We start from the raw sequence: 19654 nt of genomic DNA on the forward strand, positions 1-19654 counted from the left end.
TATTTACATGTCTCTCTGATTAGAATGTTGCATTCTTATGATGCCTTAGAAGGTTCTATGATGATGTCAGACCTGTGGCTTCAGCGAGCAGTTGGTCCAGCTGTGTCTGGCACGAAGAGTTCAGGTCTTTCCTTGAAGAATAAATCTACTTGAAGAATATCATTGGAATGCATCTTTTATTTATCACAACAGTCATCCATGACTGTAACTCCTTCATTATTCTTTCCAGTGCCGCTATACCATTGGTGGAGGAGCCCTTCAAGCAGTACTTAATTTGTAAAAAATAAATAAATGTCAGGGCCCTCGTCAGGAGTCTGCTGCAGTTTGCACCACCCACTGCCCCTGCCAGCTGCCAATGATAGTAACAACACATCTAATAACCATCACACCCTACAAGTGTGTCAATGCAGACTATTCCAAGCCCCTACATTTATAAGAATGGCTTGGGCAACAGGTGTTAGTAATTTTTAATTTATATTGAATTAATAAACAACTGTTGTGTTACATCTTGCTTATGCCTTGCATTTCCCTTGCTTAGATTTCCCCATTGCCTAGCCACTGCATCTGGTAGAATGTTTGATGACACCTTAGAATGTTTGGTACCTGACTAATCTGTGGAGAGGCAGTTGATGGCAGGCAGGCTGAGCAACAGAAGAACTGCTCCTGGTGGGATTTATATTTACATCTACTTATATCTTTATTATTATATTTACCTGGAACTAAGCTACAATAAATCATACTTATTCATACATACTGGATTCAAGGACTTTTATTTGCTGCATGTTGTTGTGTTCATCTCTAATTTAAACAAAGTGGCACCACCATGTGGCAGATTATCAAAGGTGCCGGTGAACCACTGGCTCAAATTAAGCACTGCCCTTATGCATAATTGGGTGTCATCAGCATTTAAGTAGCAAAAGGTGTTTGGCTTTCTGAGGAGAGTGGTTAGGAGATCCATGTATAAGTTGAACAGGGTAGGAGAAAAGTTTGGCACCCTGAGGGACCCTTTGTTGAAGGAGTGTGGGGGCTGAGATGTCAGTTACCAGCCGACTGTATTGATAACGACTGGAGAGGCAAAAATCAAACCAAGACAGAACTGGGCCCTCTAGACCCATATTTTTGCTTCAACATTTGTAGCAGAGAAACATGGCTGACAGTACTGCACACTGCAGACAAGCACAGGCGAATAAGCAGGCAGGGTTCTACATTGTCTAAAGGGTGAGCATTTCATCAGTTATGTAAAGCATTACAGATTCCGTGCGACATACATTTCTGAATCCAGATTGGTTGGGATCAAACAGGTTGTTTTCTTTAATGAAGATTTTAAGTTGTTTCTCTGTGCAGATTGCCATGATTTTAGCCATGAATGTGGGCTCGGATAGTGGCCGGTACTGGTTCAGACCCTCAGGATCAGCATTAGGTTTTTTGAGGAAAGCTTTGATCCAAGCCACTTTGAGGCTCTTAGGGACAATTCCTTGTGAAAGAGAGTTGCTTATCACCCATGTCAGGAGGGATGAGAAAGAGGTAAGGGGTATTTTGGAGGAGACGAAGTCCACAAAGTGACTGGAAGGTTTTAGGTTGGTGATGACATTAGACTGGAATATTTTCTTGAAGCTCGACCCTCTAAGTGGGAGTTTGCGGGTTAGTTGTTCCATTGGAACAGGGTCAGCCGCTGAATCCAGAGAAAGCCTTATCGTTTTAATTTTATTTTTGAACAATTTGGAGAACTCTTCACTTGACTCTTTGGTATTTAGGATGAAATAGTCCTTGTGTGGGTTGGTAAGTTTCCGGATGAAGGCAAGCAGTTTTTTCGGATGATTTACGGCGTCCATTTCTGAACTGGTATAATTGTCTTTCCTTCTAATGTGTTTAGTGTATTCTTTGTGTTTACTGCATAGAGTTAAAAGGTTAATTTTTTTAAAGGATTTTTGCACCATGCACACGCTGTTAGTCAGAGGTCTTTCCTTTTTTCAGAGTGGTCTGCGGAGATCATTTTTTGGCTTTATATGTCTTTAACTTTTCAAGTTTCAAAAGGGCCAGTTTGTCCATCCCCTCTAACCCTATAAAGTTGGGAGGACAAGGAAAATTCCGGTCCAGTATACAGACTTCTCTGAAACCGCAGAATATAAATTAGGGTATACTGTTCCGCACTGACTAATCAGACTCTCAACTTTGGTCTGGTAATAGTCGCTGGGAACGTTTGCTCGTAGGAGCAAATGCCCTTACCCACCCGAAGGTGGTATGCTCTATCAATGGACTTGCTTCTCATTGGGCTGGCGCTGCAATGCCCAACGTCCCCCGCGAGGTGTTACTTTACCAAGGCACTTTTTATAATCGCCAAAGGAGGACTGGGAAAGAGAGTGTGTCCCAGTCGGTAAGTGAGAAGATTGGAAAAAGGGGGTTAAAATCAACTATAGATGTTGTGAAGCTATCAATTTAATAGAAATGCAGGTTTATGCTGAATTAAAAAAGGTGTAAGAAACTCATGAACGCAATGATCCAAGTCTCTACGGGGAAGATCAGATAAAGAGGTATATTAGATGGTATGAGAATAATGTGGATTCACATTGATCTGTATTATTGGTTGACATGTTTCATGCCTTAATGTGTAGGAGGGGGGCTAGTATGTGTCCTATGTGTCCTTAGGACGCCTGTGTACGTTAGGGAACACATTTGCAGAGGGAGAAGGTCACAATGTGTGATTTCAGAGCAGCGAGTTCTGCTTCTTGGTCAGAGGCATTGTAGGCTAGTCCATACACACTTCCCATCCCTTGATCACATTTTTAATAGTGTTTTAGCGGTCACAAACAGACAGATTTACCGAATCGGAGGGTTTGCAATAGTTACAACACCGGAGCACCCATTTGCTTCAACGGTACTGTGACAGCACTCTTGATTGCCCATAGCTGTTCAGGTAATGAAGTTCAGAAGGAATGGTAGGAAGACATCACATCTACCACACTTCGATTGCAAACAAAGCAGCGCAGTTTCCAATTTCCAAAATGAAAACTAAAAGAAAACAAAGTTCAGCGCAGATAAATATGAAGGTTTACTGAATCAAAACCGAAAAGCAAAATGTACCTTTAAACGTTAAAGATGTTTTTGACAGTTTATCATCATGCAAATACAAAATGTCCTTAGCCAGTAGTAACAGAACACTGCTGGGAACAACACTATAGGAGGAAGTTGGAGCTGTCCACACCTGCCACGAGACACTGACATTCTTGTGTTTTTTGACTTGTGACGGATAAGGCAACAGTATATGTGTTGATTACAGGACACTGAGCACAGCTTGCAAGACGGGTGCACTGTGACCCGAGACAGACCATTTGGGTCCGGTTCAGCATTGTTTGTAGCAACCCAGGGCTTCTACCCGGCGTGCCATCCCAGGGTAGTGATGTCTGAAGCCTAGGAGGAGGGTTTCAGCAAATATCACATACCTGTGCGCCCGGTCCCCAGAAAGGTTAGATGTAAGGCTGTTTGGCATAGGCATCAGGGAGGGTATGCTTTAGGCACGGGCAGGGTGGTGATGGAGAAGGGCTCCCTCTGAAGGCATGGAGCCAAGTAGATCCCCAGCTGAGCTGCTTAAGGAAAGGAAGGCCAGAGTGGCAAGAATGTGCATGTTATTGTTAGATACCAGTGGATGGAGTAAGGGAAAGATGTGGAGAAGGCCGGTCAGGCAGCATAGGCACCAGTATAAGTGTGGGTCGGATTCCGGATGATTCTGGGGAAATGGGTCGGATGCAAGGACCAAGGGAGGAAGGTGTGTGGTGGTAGCCAGAAACTAGACTTTTGCTGCTGTACTCACTGTGAAGCCGCTGGTATCGTCAAAGTTGCTGTCGATGTAGCTACGGGAGCGATCATACTCTGAGAAGCTTGCGCTCTGCACCATCGTCCTGTAATGCAAAGCAAGAGCCGCTCTTCTGAAAATGGCCATTGGAGCAGAAGAGAATACCAGCCCAAGACAACCCAACAACACTTTCCTTCCAGTACAGGACCTGCCTGCCAAACCTACAAGCACCCTGTCAGCCCACTGGAAGGGTGTGTGCAAGATTCAACAGGAATGACTTACAAACAACTTCCAGAAAGCCCACAATGTGGCAGCACAATAAAGCATTTCAATTCATCACCTTTTCGTTGGCACACTCACCAGTACTATCAAACCACAAGGCCAGCAGCACATTGGATGACCATAAAGCATGGGAACAGTGGTGCTCAACTTTACCAACCATGGTGCTGAAAGGGTACAGCACTACTTGGAGTCCTGTTGAAAGGAGAATACAGCTCTACCCTCAATCATAATGATGCTCAATGGGTTGGATTACACTGCATTACAATGTATCCAACGTCAAGACGAGCTGAGAACCGCCAAAAAGCCTACTGTTGGCTCTAGGGCTGAAACGTCTTCATGTCTGACACGGACAGTCCACATTCAACTGATCTGTTTGGAGTACCAGACCCATGAGATCCTATGCTGTGTTCAGGACTGTAGAAATATTCGTTTGGGGCAGAAAGAACACCTGTGTTGGTGGCACCTACAGTTTGTTTGGGTCTGAGAAAGCTTTTCCCTAATGTTCATCTATGGCTTGAACCAAAGAAGAAAACCTAATTAGGGAGCAGCATAAGCAGGCAGGGTACCCTGACGCGTCTGAAACCATACCTGGCTGACCTTAAGGCTGACAAACCTAAAAATCTGATTGTAACCTGTCCAACTGTCCTGGTAAACAGATGACAGACTCCAAAAGTCTGCAGGAGATAGCACAGAGTGGTAAACAGTAAACTTTGAAAATGGGGGGGGGGCCTAAACACCATCCAAAAATGCACATAGAGCACAAGACTGATATCTTTCACTTCTCTTGCCACATTCAGCCTAGAAAATGTTTCTTTTTGTAAATGCATCTCAATGGTGTAATTTAGAATTCAACAAAATTTGATGAGGGGTGTAGACTGTCGTCGTAATATCCTGTCAATTGTAAATACTTAATTGCAGATCTTTGTTTCTTTAATAAAAACAGTTTAAAAAAAAAAAGAAGATGAGGGGCTTTCGGGTAGTTTTGAAAGAGTACTCATGAAATATTCCACTATATGGCATGCCAAACAAACCCAACCCTCCACAGGAAAATTGATGTGTGGAGTTTACTTCCTCTCAACACTCCCCCCAAAAAAACATTTAAAAACACTAGTTCAAAACAATGCATTTTTTCTGTACAATTTACCCACAAACTTGGTTTTACGGGCAGTTATAATATCCAGGTTTGTGATTTTGACAGTGCCTATCGACTTTTAAAGATGCACATACCATCTTTATTCAGTTCTAACTTTGACTTCCTTCATTTTTCTATTCAGTTCCCCTCCAAGTAGATTCTCAATCATATAATATAAAAGAGAATCTACTTAGCAAAGGCCGACATGAGAAAATGATAAATTACACACATTTCACAATCTGAGGGCATAGGGTTAGAAGACATCTCAGACTCGAACCCTAGAGCACTCACTTTACAGAGACTCTATAGGTTCTTACATCATATGCATGCCTTGAGTTACATTCATTTTACAGACTTTGATCTCAGAGGTAAGTAGCAATGAGAACATAAAAAGCATTGTCAACACAGATTATTTTAAATAAGGTTCCTGAATGGAGCATGCATTTTCAATCAAACATCTACTTTGTGACACCCATTGAGTTTTGTCACAATGTATTGGAAATAAATACGGTCGGTGAGGGATCTCCAGTTGAGTGTGAGCATGGATAATTCAAGTACATAACAATCACTCCATTTCAAGCCATATACAATGATTCCAACAACAAATCTGCAAGTTAAAGGCTTTCAACATATCTACTTTTCATCAGTGCAGCCAGATAAATTTCAGGATAGCTACTAAGATGTTTTGTTTCCGTATGGAAATTGAGGTAAAGAAGGAGCTGGCAGCCAAAGCATCATGGATTCGCTGATAAACACACGGGAAGGCTGGTGCATGGGATGCAGAAGATTTTACTCTAGTGCATTTTTTTTTTTTATTAAGCGCGTTATTACCTGAAGGCGTCCTGGTGCTGGGAAGTACACACAAATACGTAACAGAATTAGAATTAATAATCAAGTTCTGAGATGTTTCCTAAACTTAAACAGGTTTGTTCCCCTTCTTAAATCCAAAGGCAGGGAGTTTACAGCTGCCTGAGAAGCAAAATATCTACTTTCTTGCCTGTGCTTTTTTATCTTTGAGATGTCTAATAGGTACACTGATGAGGGCTGCAATGCTCTTCCTGGGGAATACCAGGAGAGTAAAGTTTTAATACATTTTGGGACTGACCATGAAGCACTCTGAAACCAATACACAGACTTTTAAAGGTAACTCATTTGTTTTTCATAAGTCATACAAAGCCCAAAGATATCTGGAAGAGCTTGCTTAAGAAGGCCTAGCAAAAGGTGGGCAGCACACTTTTGCTCTAGCTGAACTCAATGCAGTACAAATGGTGGTGATTCCAGGTACAGTGCATTGGCATAGTCATAAGGAGAACCTATTATTGTTTCGATGTTGAATAATGAGCCGATTTAGAAACATTAGGAAGGATTTTCCTTAAGATCTTCAAATAGTTAGAACAGGAAGCTGCCACCTTACTGGCATGTGAGCGAAAGATGAGCTCCTCATCTAAGATCACCCCCAGATCTCTAAATGCTCGTACTGGATGAATCATAAAGGAACAAAAGACAGACATAGCAACATCCTATAATCCGCATGAATATCCACCCAATAAAGGTCTATGTGAAGGGAGACTAGAAGAGGGGTCTAGAAGACACTTATGAGGTTGGCGAACTGGTAGAGGCAGTGAAATAACCTATTACAGATGAATATCGGAGAGCAAATGCACGGAGGATGTGAAATTGGAATTGGTGAAAAAACTTGATTGTTAGATGTTGTCTACAAGAGCCAATATCGTCCAAGGCCCAGCAGTGCATTCAACAAGAGCTGTCAGCGGGCAAGCGGACATCAGGACTGGAGCCTATGTTACACCTTATTGTGGCAATTTTGGAATTGGACTTTTAAGATTAGCTGGGGCCGATCCTCAAGCTGAAAAGATTGAGATAGGTAACTTAGAATTGACAGTGGTGTTGAGGAGCTAGTGTGAGAGTGCACAGCTTGTGCTCTAAGCAATTAGAGGGAAGAACAGAGGTAGCATCTTTGTAGCTAGGTAGATACCTGGGGTTCCATTATTAAAAGTATCCTGGGGATGCAAAAGGCGTGAGTCTGCTTTTAGAGAGGCCCCACCCATCCCCTAAGTTTTTGGCATTACAGAAGGGGCAGCAGATGCCTTCAGGTCATTTCTGTAGTGCAGAGGTACTGCAAACTCAAGGAGGCACTCCCTCATTTGCAATAGGGCAAGGCTCCTTGCAAATAAGGAAATCCTTTCCCTTTGCAACTGCTGTGGTGCAGATGCTGGTGCAGAGGCAAAGAGGGTTCAGGAGGTGCACTGATAGTGCACCACACAGAGGCAGTGCACACTCAGTGAGCCCTCGAGAGCGTCCCTGGGAAATAAGGAACGGGGTTCTATGGATCACCCAAATATTCACCTCCAGGGGTTGTACCCACTTACTGCAGCTGCCTATCCAGGGTAGCCCTCCCTTTAAAACACAGACTAGGTTGCACCTCAAAAGTGAAAGACAGGGCAGACCTGCGGCTTAAACGCAGCTTCACCTTTCACTAATGCGCATTTCCCAGTACAACCAGTTTCACGCCTGCACTAGAAACAGTGTATTCACTGTGATAAAGCTCACTGGTTCGGTCTGCACCCAGCATGGCCAGTTAAAAGTGCACCATGACGCAGACCAAGGAAGTGCATGCTATCTGGCCCAGGTATGGTCTGGCCCACAAATGGTATTAAATGGTATTAATAGGATTTCCTGATGTCAATGTTTTTTTTAAGTATTGAGGATTCTGGTGGTGTTTTTCAGTGTGTTCACGAATCACAGTTCTTTCTTTTTGAAAGCTATTATTATTCAAAGAAAGGATGCTCAGAAAGGATGCTAAGTATAACATTTTAGGTGAGTGGAACCAGAAATGTAATGGGGTTTTGAGTGTCAATAAATAGGATTTTAAAAATAATGTTGTATGAATCATGATCACTTTTGTCCTCTTAAGGAATATAAAGACATATATGTGTTTGGTCAAAAAATTCTTAAAGACACAAGAACAGAATGTGTTATTGGCTGATGTTTATGAACAGATTTGACTGTAAACAGCCATGGGCTTATCTGTTGGTTAGATCTTGATGTTTCTTTTTGTAATGTATTGTGTTAATGACACTGTTTGAGCTTATGTTATTTCAGCATAAATGAGAAGAATGTAATTGACTTAAAGAGCTTTTTGTATTTATGATTTCAACCCTGAAGAAGTGGCAAGTGTTAGCCGTGAAACACGTGTTGGCTGTACACATCTGATGATATATATTCTACCCATTAGAGTATTTTATTTACGCTTGTTTAATGGTTTGGTAACACTTGAAAACTATGTTTGCAGTATAAACTATACATACTATTGAAAAAACGTGCTATGACAGCTTATAAACACACATTAGATTGGAATGGGAGATTAATTTGTGTTATAGCCTATTTGTTGATTAAATATTAAATATATTGCTCCCTACGAAAAAAAACCTTTAAGAATTTTAATGTATCGACTAGGTGGAGCACCTGTCCTGTAGGTGAGCTTGTGCAGAACCATAGATATCCTTGCCAACAATTGTTTTTATTATGTACATCTTACTAAGTTAATATAGTAGTGTGGCTCACTGGTTAGAGGCGGCAGACCCGAGAGCAGAGGACGGCCCGGGACCAGGGTTCGATTCCCGGCGCGGCAGGTTTCTGGACCAGGGTCAGCGGACTCGATAATTCTCTCGCCTCGGTGCCCACTCTGATCAGCGATCACACTCGGCAACTCTGGGCATTAGCTTGCCTCATCTTCACTAACGGCCCCACCAGACCGCCGGGGATGCCTGGTCTCACCCTGGAGATACCCATTAAGGGACCATCTCTCAGGGAAGCCAGGAAGGGTTTCGCAGCGGTCGAAGCGCCTTGGGACCCTACGGGTAAGTAGTGCGCTATATAAATGCCAATACATTTACATTTACATTTACCAGGGTGGGACACCAGGGGGATTTACTGCACAATTACTATACTTATTGTATGTCTTAAACAATATTTATTGAGAAACATTCACCATTTGAAATACAAAGACAGCATATAAACAGACCATCATTGTACTGGATTGCATCAAGTTTTTCAGTGCTACAATAAAGTCTAGTGGTAAATACAGAATATGAAAAATAGGGAAGGGAAAAATACCAGAGATAACAAATGGAGTATACCTCAATACCCATTTCCTTCATCCATCCCCGAGGAAGAGAATTGTTGCAGCTGGAACGCAGGACGTAATTACAATAGAAACCACCTTAAGGCAGAAAAAACATCGATACATATAGCACAGTTTTTCTAGTCAGTTGGAAACTTGTTCAAGTTCAACACGTTCCCCGGGGCAATGTGAGTTAGGACAGATGGAGGGCCTTCAGTCTTAGTGGATAAACCCACAGAGGAATCCCTTCCAGTATATAGTCCACCATTGGCTCCCAAGGAGAAGCAAAGTCTGTAGTAGAATCAATTACCATGCAGGTCAGTTTTTCCATCTCCATGAGAGGCCATAGGTGAGGATGCCAGTGGACAGTATCCAAGTTCACGCTTTATCCAGGAAGCTGCAAGAGTTACTTTAGCGCCTCCTAAACTGTTCCAGATAATTATTTTGTCACCTTTTGATTGGATTGATAATCCTGTGTACCTGCCCCATAGAGAACACAAGAGAATGATTCCAGGAGGAGGAAACTCAGGATTGTGCCAATCCCCAACACTTACCTTCAGTAGGGTTGTATCTTAGGACAGTACCACCAGATGTTTGGAAGATACTCAGTCCCCCACTCTCCCTCCAGCATAGGGCGCTAGCTGAGCGGTAGGGTATATGTAGCTTAGTTTGATCCATGTACCAATCATGCAAACATTTATAGCGGGCCTCTTTTCCCAGAATAATGTAGGAGCATCTACTTAGATTCCTCCACATGTATATCCATTGTTACTCAGATGGAGCTTTATTTGAGAAGGAGTTCCACTTATCTGTAGGGTTTCAGTAACAAGTCATCAGTACAGTATGAAAATAACCCCGCTGGTGCTGGAGGTAAGTTGAACAAAACAGTGTAACAGGGTTTAGTCTTGTGTGGCAGCTTCTCTATTTTCTGGGTGCGCGAACCTGTGGCGCAAGTGCATAGTGTAGCTTCTCATTCTCTCCAAGACGAAATTCGGTCTTGCAATCATTAAAGGTTTTCATGACGTTCCCTGCAAACAGGTCTTGTATCATCAGGCAGTCTCCCCCTCTGCCAGGCATAAAAAGACCTCATCTGTAGTGCAGGGCTAAAGCAGGGGTTGAAATGGATGGTTTTTCGCAGGAAGAGTATGTCGTCAGGTTTAGTTTTATATTATTTCATCCCACAGTGTCTTCACAGTATTTGTTAGGGTGCTCAAGGGGGCCTATAGCCCTTTGATTTTCACATCAGGGCCCACACCCCTTAGCCTGAACCCAGGCTTTTTTTTAATTCCTGTGAGCTTGAGTCTGCTAAAATATGTAATTAGGAAGCATCATAATAGGATAGTATGTATACATATCTGGAAGTGCCCGGCCTTACCCCTCCCTCAGCCTGCACAGAACTCTGTGGGCCACTCATGGCTTACCTCCTTTCCAGATCTATTTTAAGTATAAACTCTTGAGTATGTGGAAGATGGTTTCTGGAAGTTGTATGGGCAGAGCTTGGAGCACATAGAGGAGCGTCTGTAGGATGTTCATTTTAAAGCATGTTAACCAGACTCATCCAGGATGCTGGGCGGTCTCCCCATTTATGGAAATCACGTTTAATGTCAGAAATTAAAGGGAGGAAATGAATGTTGTAAAGATCCAATGTACATGGCAAAAGTGTAAACCTTAATAAGTAATATGGTTCGCGACCACATGAATGATGTTTGCTGCTAAAGTGCATGTGCCTCTTTCAAAGGAAGCGTCAAGTTTAATATTTCCGATTTGATAACATTCATCTTAAAGGCAGCAACGTTCTGGTCCATATCGGTGTCTACAGGTTAGGGATGGACGTTTCTGGCAAAGTCATGGTCAGTATGACATCATCCGCAAATAACATGACGATGTTCTTTCTTCTCGACCAAATAATAGGGGGGATAGGGGACACCCCTGTCAAGTCCCTCGCCTCACCCAAAGTGGAGAGCAGAGGCTGCCATTCAGCATAATCATTGTGAAGGGAGCTTGATAGCGACCAAGGCCAAACAGTAAAGTTGGGGCTAAATATGGCCCCCAGTCCACCCGGTCGATATACTTTTCTGCATCTAATGTAACCAGAATAGCTGGGTCTGACTTTTGCTTGGGCTTCTCCACCAGGGGGACTACTCTTCTGAGGTTATCGTGTGTTTGGCGGTTTTTGATGAAACCTGATTGGTCAGGGTGAATATTTTCAAGACGAATTGCTAAGATGTTTGTGAAAACCTTTACGTTTATGGGCAGTAGTCTGGTATGATGCGCATTTCCCCTGGTCTTTCCCTTGTTTATGTATCATAGTAATGGTGGATTTATTCATTGATGGAGTACCCCTTTGGTTGCTGAAAAAGGCTATTGTTAAAAAAAGGGGTTAACACTGGGCCAAAGGATTAATAGAAGTTCCCTGTATGCCCGTCAGGGCCCAGGGCTTAATAGGCTTTTATGACTTTTATGGTCGATCTGACCTCTTATTCCTCAAAGGGGCCTTCCACTTCAGTGTATTGCTCCGGAATCATTTTGAGAAGTCAGTAGTGTTGGATGTCATCGGTGAGGTAGTCTGCCACATTCAGATGTAAATAGCAGGAGTGGAAAGGCAAGAGTTTCATGCCATCTTTCAAGTTAATTTCCTTTCCATATTGTCGCTCTTGTTTCTCGAGTAGTCGACCCATTTGAGAGCCTATCTTATTGCCTTGGACATAATGGGTATGTTTCAACTTCAGGAGGGCGAATTCTGCGTTATGGGTCTCTTTTGCTCCGAGTTGTCCTCGCAGTGAACTGAGGGCCCTATGCCTCTGGTGTGGGTGACATCCTGTACTCCTTTCACAAAGTTTTTTTTGTTTTGTTTTGAAAACCTTTATTGACATTTAAACCAAATACAAGTATGGGCCTACAACCCCGGGGGCCGGCCGCTAAGCAGTTAGATTAACAGAGAGCAATTTTAATGACATGCAGCACCTCGGGGAGCAGAATCTCCATGCTAGCGTACTCTTGGCCACTGAACAGCACAATTAGAAAAACAGGATATAAAAGGTTTTCCTTTTATAATATAAGATGGAAGGATCAGGTGCCTTTCACAAAGTTTTAACTCAGATTCTAGCTCTTCCCTGTGTTGGTGTCTAAGGGCCTGAAACACAAAGGTAAACGTTAGTCCAAAAGTCTAAGTTTAGAACTAAAGTCTAAGTTTAGACCTAAAGACTAACTTTACAACTACTTAAGTTAGACTTTTGGTCTAAGTTTAAACCTGAAGTCTAAGTTTAGACCAGAAGTCTAACTTAGACCTAAAGTCTAACTTTACTACTACTAAAGTTAGACTTTTGGTCTAAGTTTAGACCAAAAGTCTAACTTTACTAATACTAAAGCTAAACTTTTGGGCTAAGTTTAGATCAAAAGTCTAACTCAGACCAAAAGTCTAACTTTACTACTACTAAAGTTAGACTTTTGGTCTAAGTTAGGCTTTTGGTTTAAACTTAAACCAATAGTCTAACTTTAGTAGTAGTAAAGTTAGACTTTTGGTCTATGTTAGACTTTTTGTCTAAACTTAGACTAAACGTCCAACTTTACTGGTAGTAAAGTTAGACTTCAGGTCTAAACTTAGACTTTTGGTCTAAGTTTACCTTTGTGAATCAGGCCCCAAGTCTCCTAAGATAGGCAAGTTTGCTAATAGAGACTGTGAGGAGCGCCTCAAATGTGTCCCAGAGATGAGACTCAGATATCTAATTGGTGTAGTTGTTCTGGAAATATATGCTGTGATGTGTGTTTTGAGCTCCTCCTTAAGGACTGGATCAGCAGGGAAGTATGAAAAATCCATCTGGGCCACTGTCTGGGGAAATCTCCCCAACTGGTCTTTACCTCAATGTGGGCATGATCAGAGATATTGATAGTACCTATGGTTGAGTGTATGGACCATGAGAGTAGTGAGGAGGTCAGAAATATGTAACCAGTTCTGGAGTAAGTCCTATGCACATGTGCGAAGAACATACAGTCCTGTTCCTTCTTGTAGTGTTCTCACCAGTCATCGTGTAAGCCCAGGTCTCATAATTTACTCTAGAGTTTCGTGAAAATCCCCCTGAGTTTCCAGACCAAGTTAAAATCGCCTAAAAGCACAATAATCCCTGCAGGAAAGCCTGGGAAGCAGTTAAGTGTTGTGCAAAGAAAATCGTCTTGGCACATGCTGGGGCATACCCAACTGTTATAGTGAGGTGGGTTCCCTCTTCAGTGCCTATCGCAAAGAGGTATCTATCCTCTTTATCTGTTTTACTGTAAGAGCAAAGAAAGGGAAAATCCTTTGAGAGAAAAGGGCTACTCCAATGTACTTGCTGATTCTGGTAGAATAGAACTTACGTCAATATAGTTTCTGTTAATTTTTTTTTCCTTGATGTGTTTCAGGTGCAATTCCAGTAAAGTAATTATATCAATGCCACAATTTTTCACGAATTGCCAAATCTTAGAGCCCTTTTTAGGGGCATTAAGCCATTTGACATTTGGGATGAATTTGGACGATGATAAATGGGTAGGGTGTGTAATTCTATGCTGTATATGCCGACCCAATCCCAAGAGTAGCCCACGAGGTGATGAAGTGCAATAAGTAGGTGTTGAACATTTTGAGTGGATTGATTGTGTGCTGTAGTGTCACAGATATCTCTTCCATTCCACCCTATGAACAACCAATGCAAAAACAGAAAAACGTAGCGAACATAAACAAGAACAGTAACAAAGTTGTTTCACTGTGCACAAAGGCCCCATGTCTTTCTGACCGGTTCCTATCCCACTTTCCAGGGGTTTTGTGTGTACACCAATGTTCTGGAGCGGGGCATATCTGTGGGTTATGTCCGGCATATCCGGAGTATTAATAGGCCCATGTTTAGGCTTGTCATCTTACAGAACTCCAGTAAACATAATATCCATGGTGGCTGAAGTGTCAGCATTGTGGTCATGGGCTGGCTCCGTATTGATGAGTCAGTCCTAATTATGTACATCCTTGGAGTCTGGCTTAGTCAGGATTATGTCTTTTCTTGAGCCTCGGAATCGTTGAGTTCGCAGAGTGAGCCAGGGCCCAGACATTCATAGACGATCCCCTAACTGCGAAGTCAGCGGATCGCATGAACTTATTTCCGTAGTAACTATAGTAATTCCTAGGATGCGGGTAGGCTTTGGCAATTCAGAGACCTGGTGAGTTTTGCTGTTGTACTTAAAGGGTATGACCAAGGGGTAGAGACAGCAATATGGAATTTTATTTTTGTGCAAGTGCTCCGCAATGGGTTGGAACTGTTGCTACCGAAGAAGAGTCGCTGGCACGATGTCTTGAAACACCGAACAGGTGTTGCCTTCATGCTGAATTTGGTCTTGCGAGCATGCTGCTTTCAGGATATTTTCTTTGCATTGGTAGCTAACCAAATTTGCAAACAAATCATGTGGCTTGTTCATTTCCTCAGTCCTGCGGAAGCCCACTCGAAGAACCTTGTCGCGTATAATTTGAGTCAGGGTATCTCCCAAGAGCGCAGCGAAAAAGCATGTCATGAAAGGTTCCAAGTGTGCGCCCTCCGCCCCTTCACGAAGTCCACGTACTTATGTATTGTCCCTTCAAGAACGGTTTTCAACATTTTCTATCATTCTAGTAATATCATTATTCTGAGTGAATAAGCATGCACATTTGTCCATTAGCATTGAAGTTTTCTACTTAAGATTGCCTATTTGCCTTCTGCTTCCAAGACCCTGGAACCTGCTGAATCCATGTCTGTCCATAGAGTGGCAATCTTCTCTCCTAAGTCGTATTTAAGGGCATTCATTTCCATTGCAATTTTGACGTTAAGCTCTTTACAGAGCTCAGAATTGAAAGTTTGAAGGCACTCAAGAAGTTCTACCTTCATCAATGCCTTGGCGATGTCCTTTTCAATTGACCACCCTGCGTTATCTCTGATGTCTTCTCTCTTGAAGCGAGCCATGCAGCTTTAAAGAATCCTGTAACTTTTCTTTGGGTGTTTTTTTAGGCGGCATAGACAAGTGTGTGTGGATAGGAGGAGCCAATGAGGCTAATAGAAATGCTTTGGGTAGCTTGATTTATTGTTTTTGTGGATAGCCACTGCTCCCACCTCTGGATGCGGCTTTTGCAGTAGGCATGGGGGGAGGGGATTGGGGAGGTTGTTGGGGAGGCTGACTGCCAAATCGATAATGTGACCGGAGAGTTCATCCCTGGGTCCCAGTTACTGACAGCTATGTAACAGAGGTCGAGGTGTTTACATATTAAGTGTTGCATTTTGGAGCATCATTGTGGTCATCTTGCACCAATCGCTCGAACCAGGATGTACCCTGGGGCGACCCTCTTAACTCCAGCCAACCCTGAGCCGCCACATCAGGGTTTTAGAGAATGCACCTGCAGATCCGGCAGGAAAGAGAGAAAGAAAGTACAAAAATAAAGCATTTGCTGCTGAAAGGACACGCTGAGTGCTTGTTGTGCCAGGCTAGTTCGAAGCTTGAGGGCTTGTTTTGACAGGTACAGATATTTAGAGGATCTTCCAACCAGACACCTCTTCCCAAGCAATGAATAATGGATGAGTGGGTACTGCCATGGTCCTCCTTTGCTTATAATTACAGTGCCCTCGTGCCTGTATCTCATCACCTTGCTGATCTGGCACCTTCAGTTGCATGGGAAGCTTCTGTAGGGGGCTGTAGCTCCTACCTGCTTCTAGTTCACCTCTCCATGCACTGTCCTGATTTTAGAAGACATAAAGGACTAGCAGGCAGCCAGGCTGGACACTTGCAATTTCCACAGGGATTCAGGTTTCTGTTTGACTTCCACATGACTATTCAATGGTTTCGTTCCTTCTGCCCTCGTAGGATTTCCAAAGGAGGCCTTGACAGAAATCTTGGTCTCAATGGAGTTGCCAGGGTGAGGGGTTATCTTAACTAGGTATACTAATTAAGTTCATCCACCCTAGGCTTTCAGTTTTGGTAAACAGAGCATTGTTAGCCAACTTAAGTTATGACGAATCAAACTTCACTAGTGTACATTGTTCACTTTCATCGCCAGCTGAGATAATAAGAGTTCAGCTACACAAGTCTAAACAATACCCCATCCTTGCCCAGCTCCTTTTTCTCTTCACAGAAAGAGCAAGGACATAAGTGAGAAAGGTAGAAGGGGAACTGAAAGAGCACTCTTCAAAGACAGAGGGACAGAAAGAGCAGAGACAAAAATGAGAGTGAGAAAAAGCATGCGTGGAGGGGACTCAGGAGCACTCTTCATAAACAGAGGGAGGGAGTGAGGACAATGTTGTTTGGAAAATGGCTTTACCTGATGAATGTCTCCACACTCTGCATGTTTTGCTTGTAGTTCTTGCCGCCGACCTCTTGCCAATGCAGAGCGATAAACACTGGTCTGAGCAAGTCCAAGGTCTGAAGAAGACAAAAAGTGGAATGCATCAGGGTCAGAGTGCAGGCTCCGAGGGATGCAATGATACCTATATTCAGGTGAGAATGCAGGGTCTGATGGATGAAAGATGGGTGCAAGTGCAGGGTCCTGGTGTGATTAGGTATGAGTGCAGGGTCTGAAAGATGAGATAAATGATGAGTACATTAGGAAGAGAGGTCAGAATTTGACATGATGAGGAGTACATAAGATGCAAGTGCCAGGTCTGAAGAAGACACCAAGATGAGTATGTTAGGATGAGAATGCAGGGTTTAACAGATACTGTTTTGGACAGCTACCAGCAACTGAGCCATCAGCAGAAAGATTTGCTGTAGGCGGATGAATTGATATAGATACCACAGTTCGAAAATAGAATAAAACCCTCTTCTTTCCCCCCTAGGAAACAGTGGGCATAATACTCCTAGCCCTTTTCTCAAGGCAGAACCAAAACAGTTACTCCCTCCAAAAGTTCCTGGAATGTTGACTCAGGCTAAGATGGCCAGAATGGGGGGCGGCCGTGGGAGCTGTACAACATCGCTCTTGTTCACCAATGAAAGGATTCTTGTTATTTGTGCCCAGTGGTGGTCGTGGAGAGAACGGCTTACCTTCATTGCAAAGGAGTGGGCCTCCGCAGATTCTGCAGCGGAAGGCAGTTGGCGTTAGGCAGCTAATTGGGGAAAAAGAATGCTCTTGTCAAGTCTTGGAGTAAAAGGTCCCTTGCCTTTAAAGATTGAATGACAGATATTTGCCAGCAGGGAGAGAGGGGAAAGCTTCGGCAGTACCACTTGGATCCCAATCAGACGTTTGGCTTTTACTGCCTTGGACAGCTGCTAAAAACCTGAGCTGTCAAGCGACTGACAGGTGCTTCTCATTAATGTGGAGATGGATCATCTTTTCATGGGCTCCAGTGGAAAATCTGGGGCCTTGAGCCATGACTGTTGGTACATGCATAGATGGGAGGTGAGGCTCCCAGCTGCAGTACTGATAAGGTTAGATGATGTCAGGAGCATTTGTTACACAGTTTCCTTGCCTAGGATGCGCACAAATTTATACTCACTTTGACTGAAGTCTAGGAACAAAGTAATGTACTAGATGACCTCGTGCCACAGGTGAAGTCCATAGCTTGCCAAGATGGCACAGGTGTTAGCCTGTCTCTGGGGTAGACTACTGGACTGGTAAATTCCCTTGCCATATGCCTTCACAGACACTTTACTTAATTGCCATCACAGTAGACTCAGCAAGAGGGGTTTCAGAGATACAGACTGCCCAGTTGTCCCTGGCCCAGTGCTTTAAGGTCTCAGGCTAAGAAATAGACTTTCTTGAAATCTCCTCCATTTGTTTTAAAACTTAAGCCTCAATGGGCAGGCCAGCTTTGGTGGAGGAGATGCTCCTTTCACCAGCACATCAGTGCACTCATTCTCTGGTAGGGGTGTGATTGCTTTAGTGGTCAGTAATTCCAAATCTTTGCCCATGATAGTGATATAGAGCAAAACAGAGTGTCTGTCCTCCTGGTGATCGGTACCAGCCTCCATCCAATGGTTTACTCCCCAAAACATGCCAACTTGGAGGGAGTTGGCCTAGAAGATGGAAGTGTTGGTGCCTGCAGGACCTACACCAGGGATGGTAGGAGCAACACTAGAGTGAATGGGAGATACACTGGTGTTGTAAGCTGATGGGCCAAGATAGGAACATTGACCTTCAGTTTGGCAACTAGCTCGGGCTCAGGGCTGAAGACAACACATAGGCAAAACCTGCACTTGGGTCCCAAGGGAACCGGGTGAGCCTCTCCAACTCCTGGTCCATCTGCTTCTGGTCCGATAGGTCAGCTGAGTCTTACTAGTCTGCCTAAGAGTAGACTACACCTGAAGGGAGGACAGTCACTGGACTAGCCAAGGGGCATTGAGACATGAGGAAGCAGACAACAGGTGCTAGAAGACATAGCAGAGATTCCAGCACTTATTTTGAGGAGACTGACACCAACTGATGATCCTCCAAGAATGGGAGTCAGAGAGAGGGTTGTGGGGCCTTGTACTTCTTGGTGCAGTGCAACTCCAGTATTAGGGTGACCTGCTGCAGTTAGGTGATGGGAGTGGCTACCTTGTAGCAGAAGAGGTGGACTGATGGTAGGTTAATACACTCACACTTACAGGTATTTTGGGTTTCATCTTGCAACAAGGTTCTGAGCTCACTGACGGTGTCGCTCTCCTTCATAACTGTGACCTACTGGGAGAGGGATCTAGGGATATGGGCTCATGTGAGTATGGAGAGAAGTCAGAACATAAGTCTTCCTGGTCAGAAAGGATTATTCATAGTCAGACATGTATTGCTGTAAAGGCTGGCTAGAAAGGGTAGGCATGACTTCCTGGAGCAGGTCTCTTAAGTCACAAAAGTGAACTGAGACTGGGCCTACACACCTATATCTAAAAAGGAAGACTTGCTCAACCTCTTCGTGCAACGGGCTTGCAGCACTGTGCACAGAAGGAATAACAGTCTCAACATTTCCATGCTGCAGTGCTGGGAAGTCTCAATGCTCAGAAGAAGACCCCTTTTTAGGTCTTGCGTGGCGTTGCAGAGCAAAGCGCTGCTCGCCTTGGCTAGATTTATTGTGACAGAGGAGTTTGAGAAGGGGGCTTGAATCCCTGCCCCTTATTTCCATTGGCTGGCGTCACCGTTTATGCTAAATGGTGACCTGCCATTGGAAATGAGGGTTTTTGGTAGACACCCTTTCGCTTCCGAGCCTAACTGGCTCGCCTGCTTTGCTGCTGTCGCAAAGCACTTTCTTATCTTTATGGGGCCATGTGTTTCTAATTAGAAACACATGGCCCCATAAAGACAAGAGATCTCCATGCTCCGGCTGCATGGCGGTCCTCTTTCACTTTCAGGGCCGCCGCTTGTTTT

The 19654-nt window shown here is 43.6% G+C and overlaps 1 protein-coding gene across 1 annotated transcript in view; it reads right to left on the bottom strand.

Moving 5' to 3' along the window:
* The window catches only part of LOC147683120 (inositol polyphosphate-5-phosphatase A-like), a 419584-nt gene that overhangs the window by 252139 nt on the left and 147791 nt on the right, over positions 1-19654 (bottom strand). Inside the window, exons 3-4 of the mRNA XM_086943599.1 lie at positions 16643-16743; positions 3809-3896 (exon numbers count right to left, since the gene is read on the bottom strand). Of these exons, the coding sequence (XP_086799725.1) occupies positions 3809-3896; positions 16643-16743 (189 nt within the window). The remainder of the gene's footprint in view (positions 1-3808; positions 3897-16642; positions 16744-19654) is intronic.

This window comes from Lissotriton vulgaris, chromosome 11, assembly GCF_964263255.1.
Source record: "Lissotriton vulgaris chromosome 11, aLisVul1.2, whole genome shotgun sequence".
NCBI classification, from domain to species: domain Eukaryota; kingdom Metazoa; phylum Chordata; class Amphibia; order Caudata; family Salamandridae; genus Lissotriton; species Lissotriton vulgaris.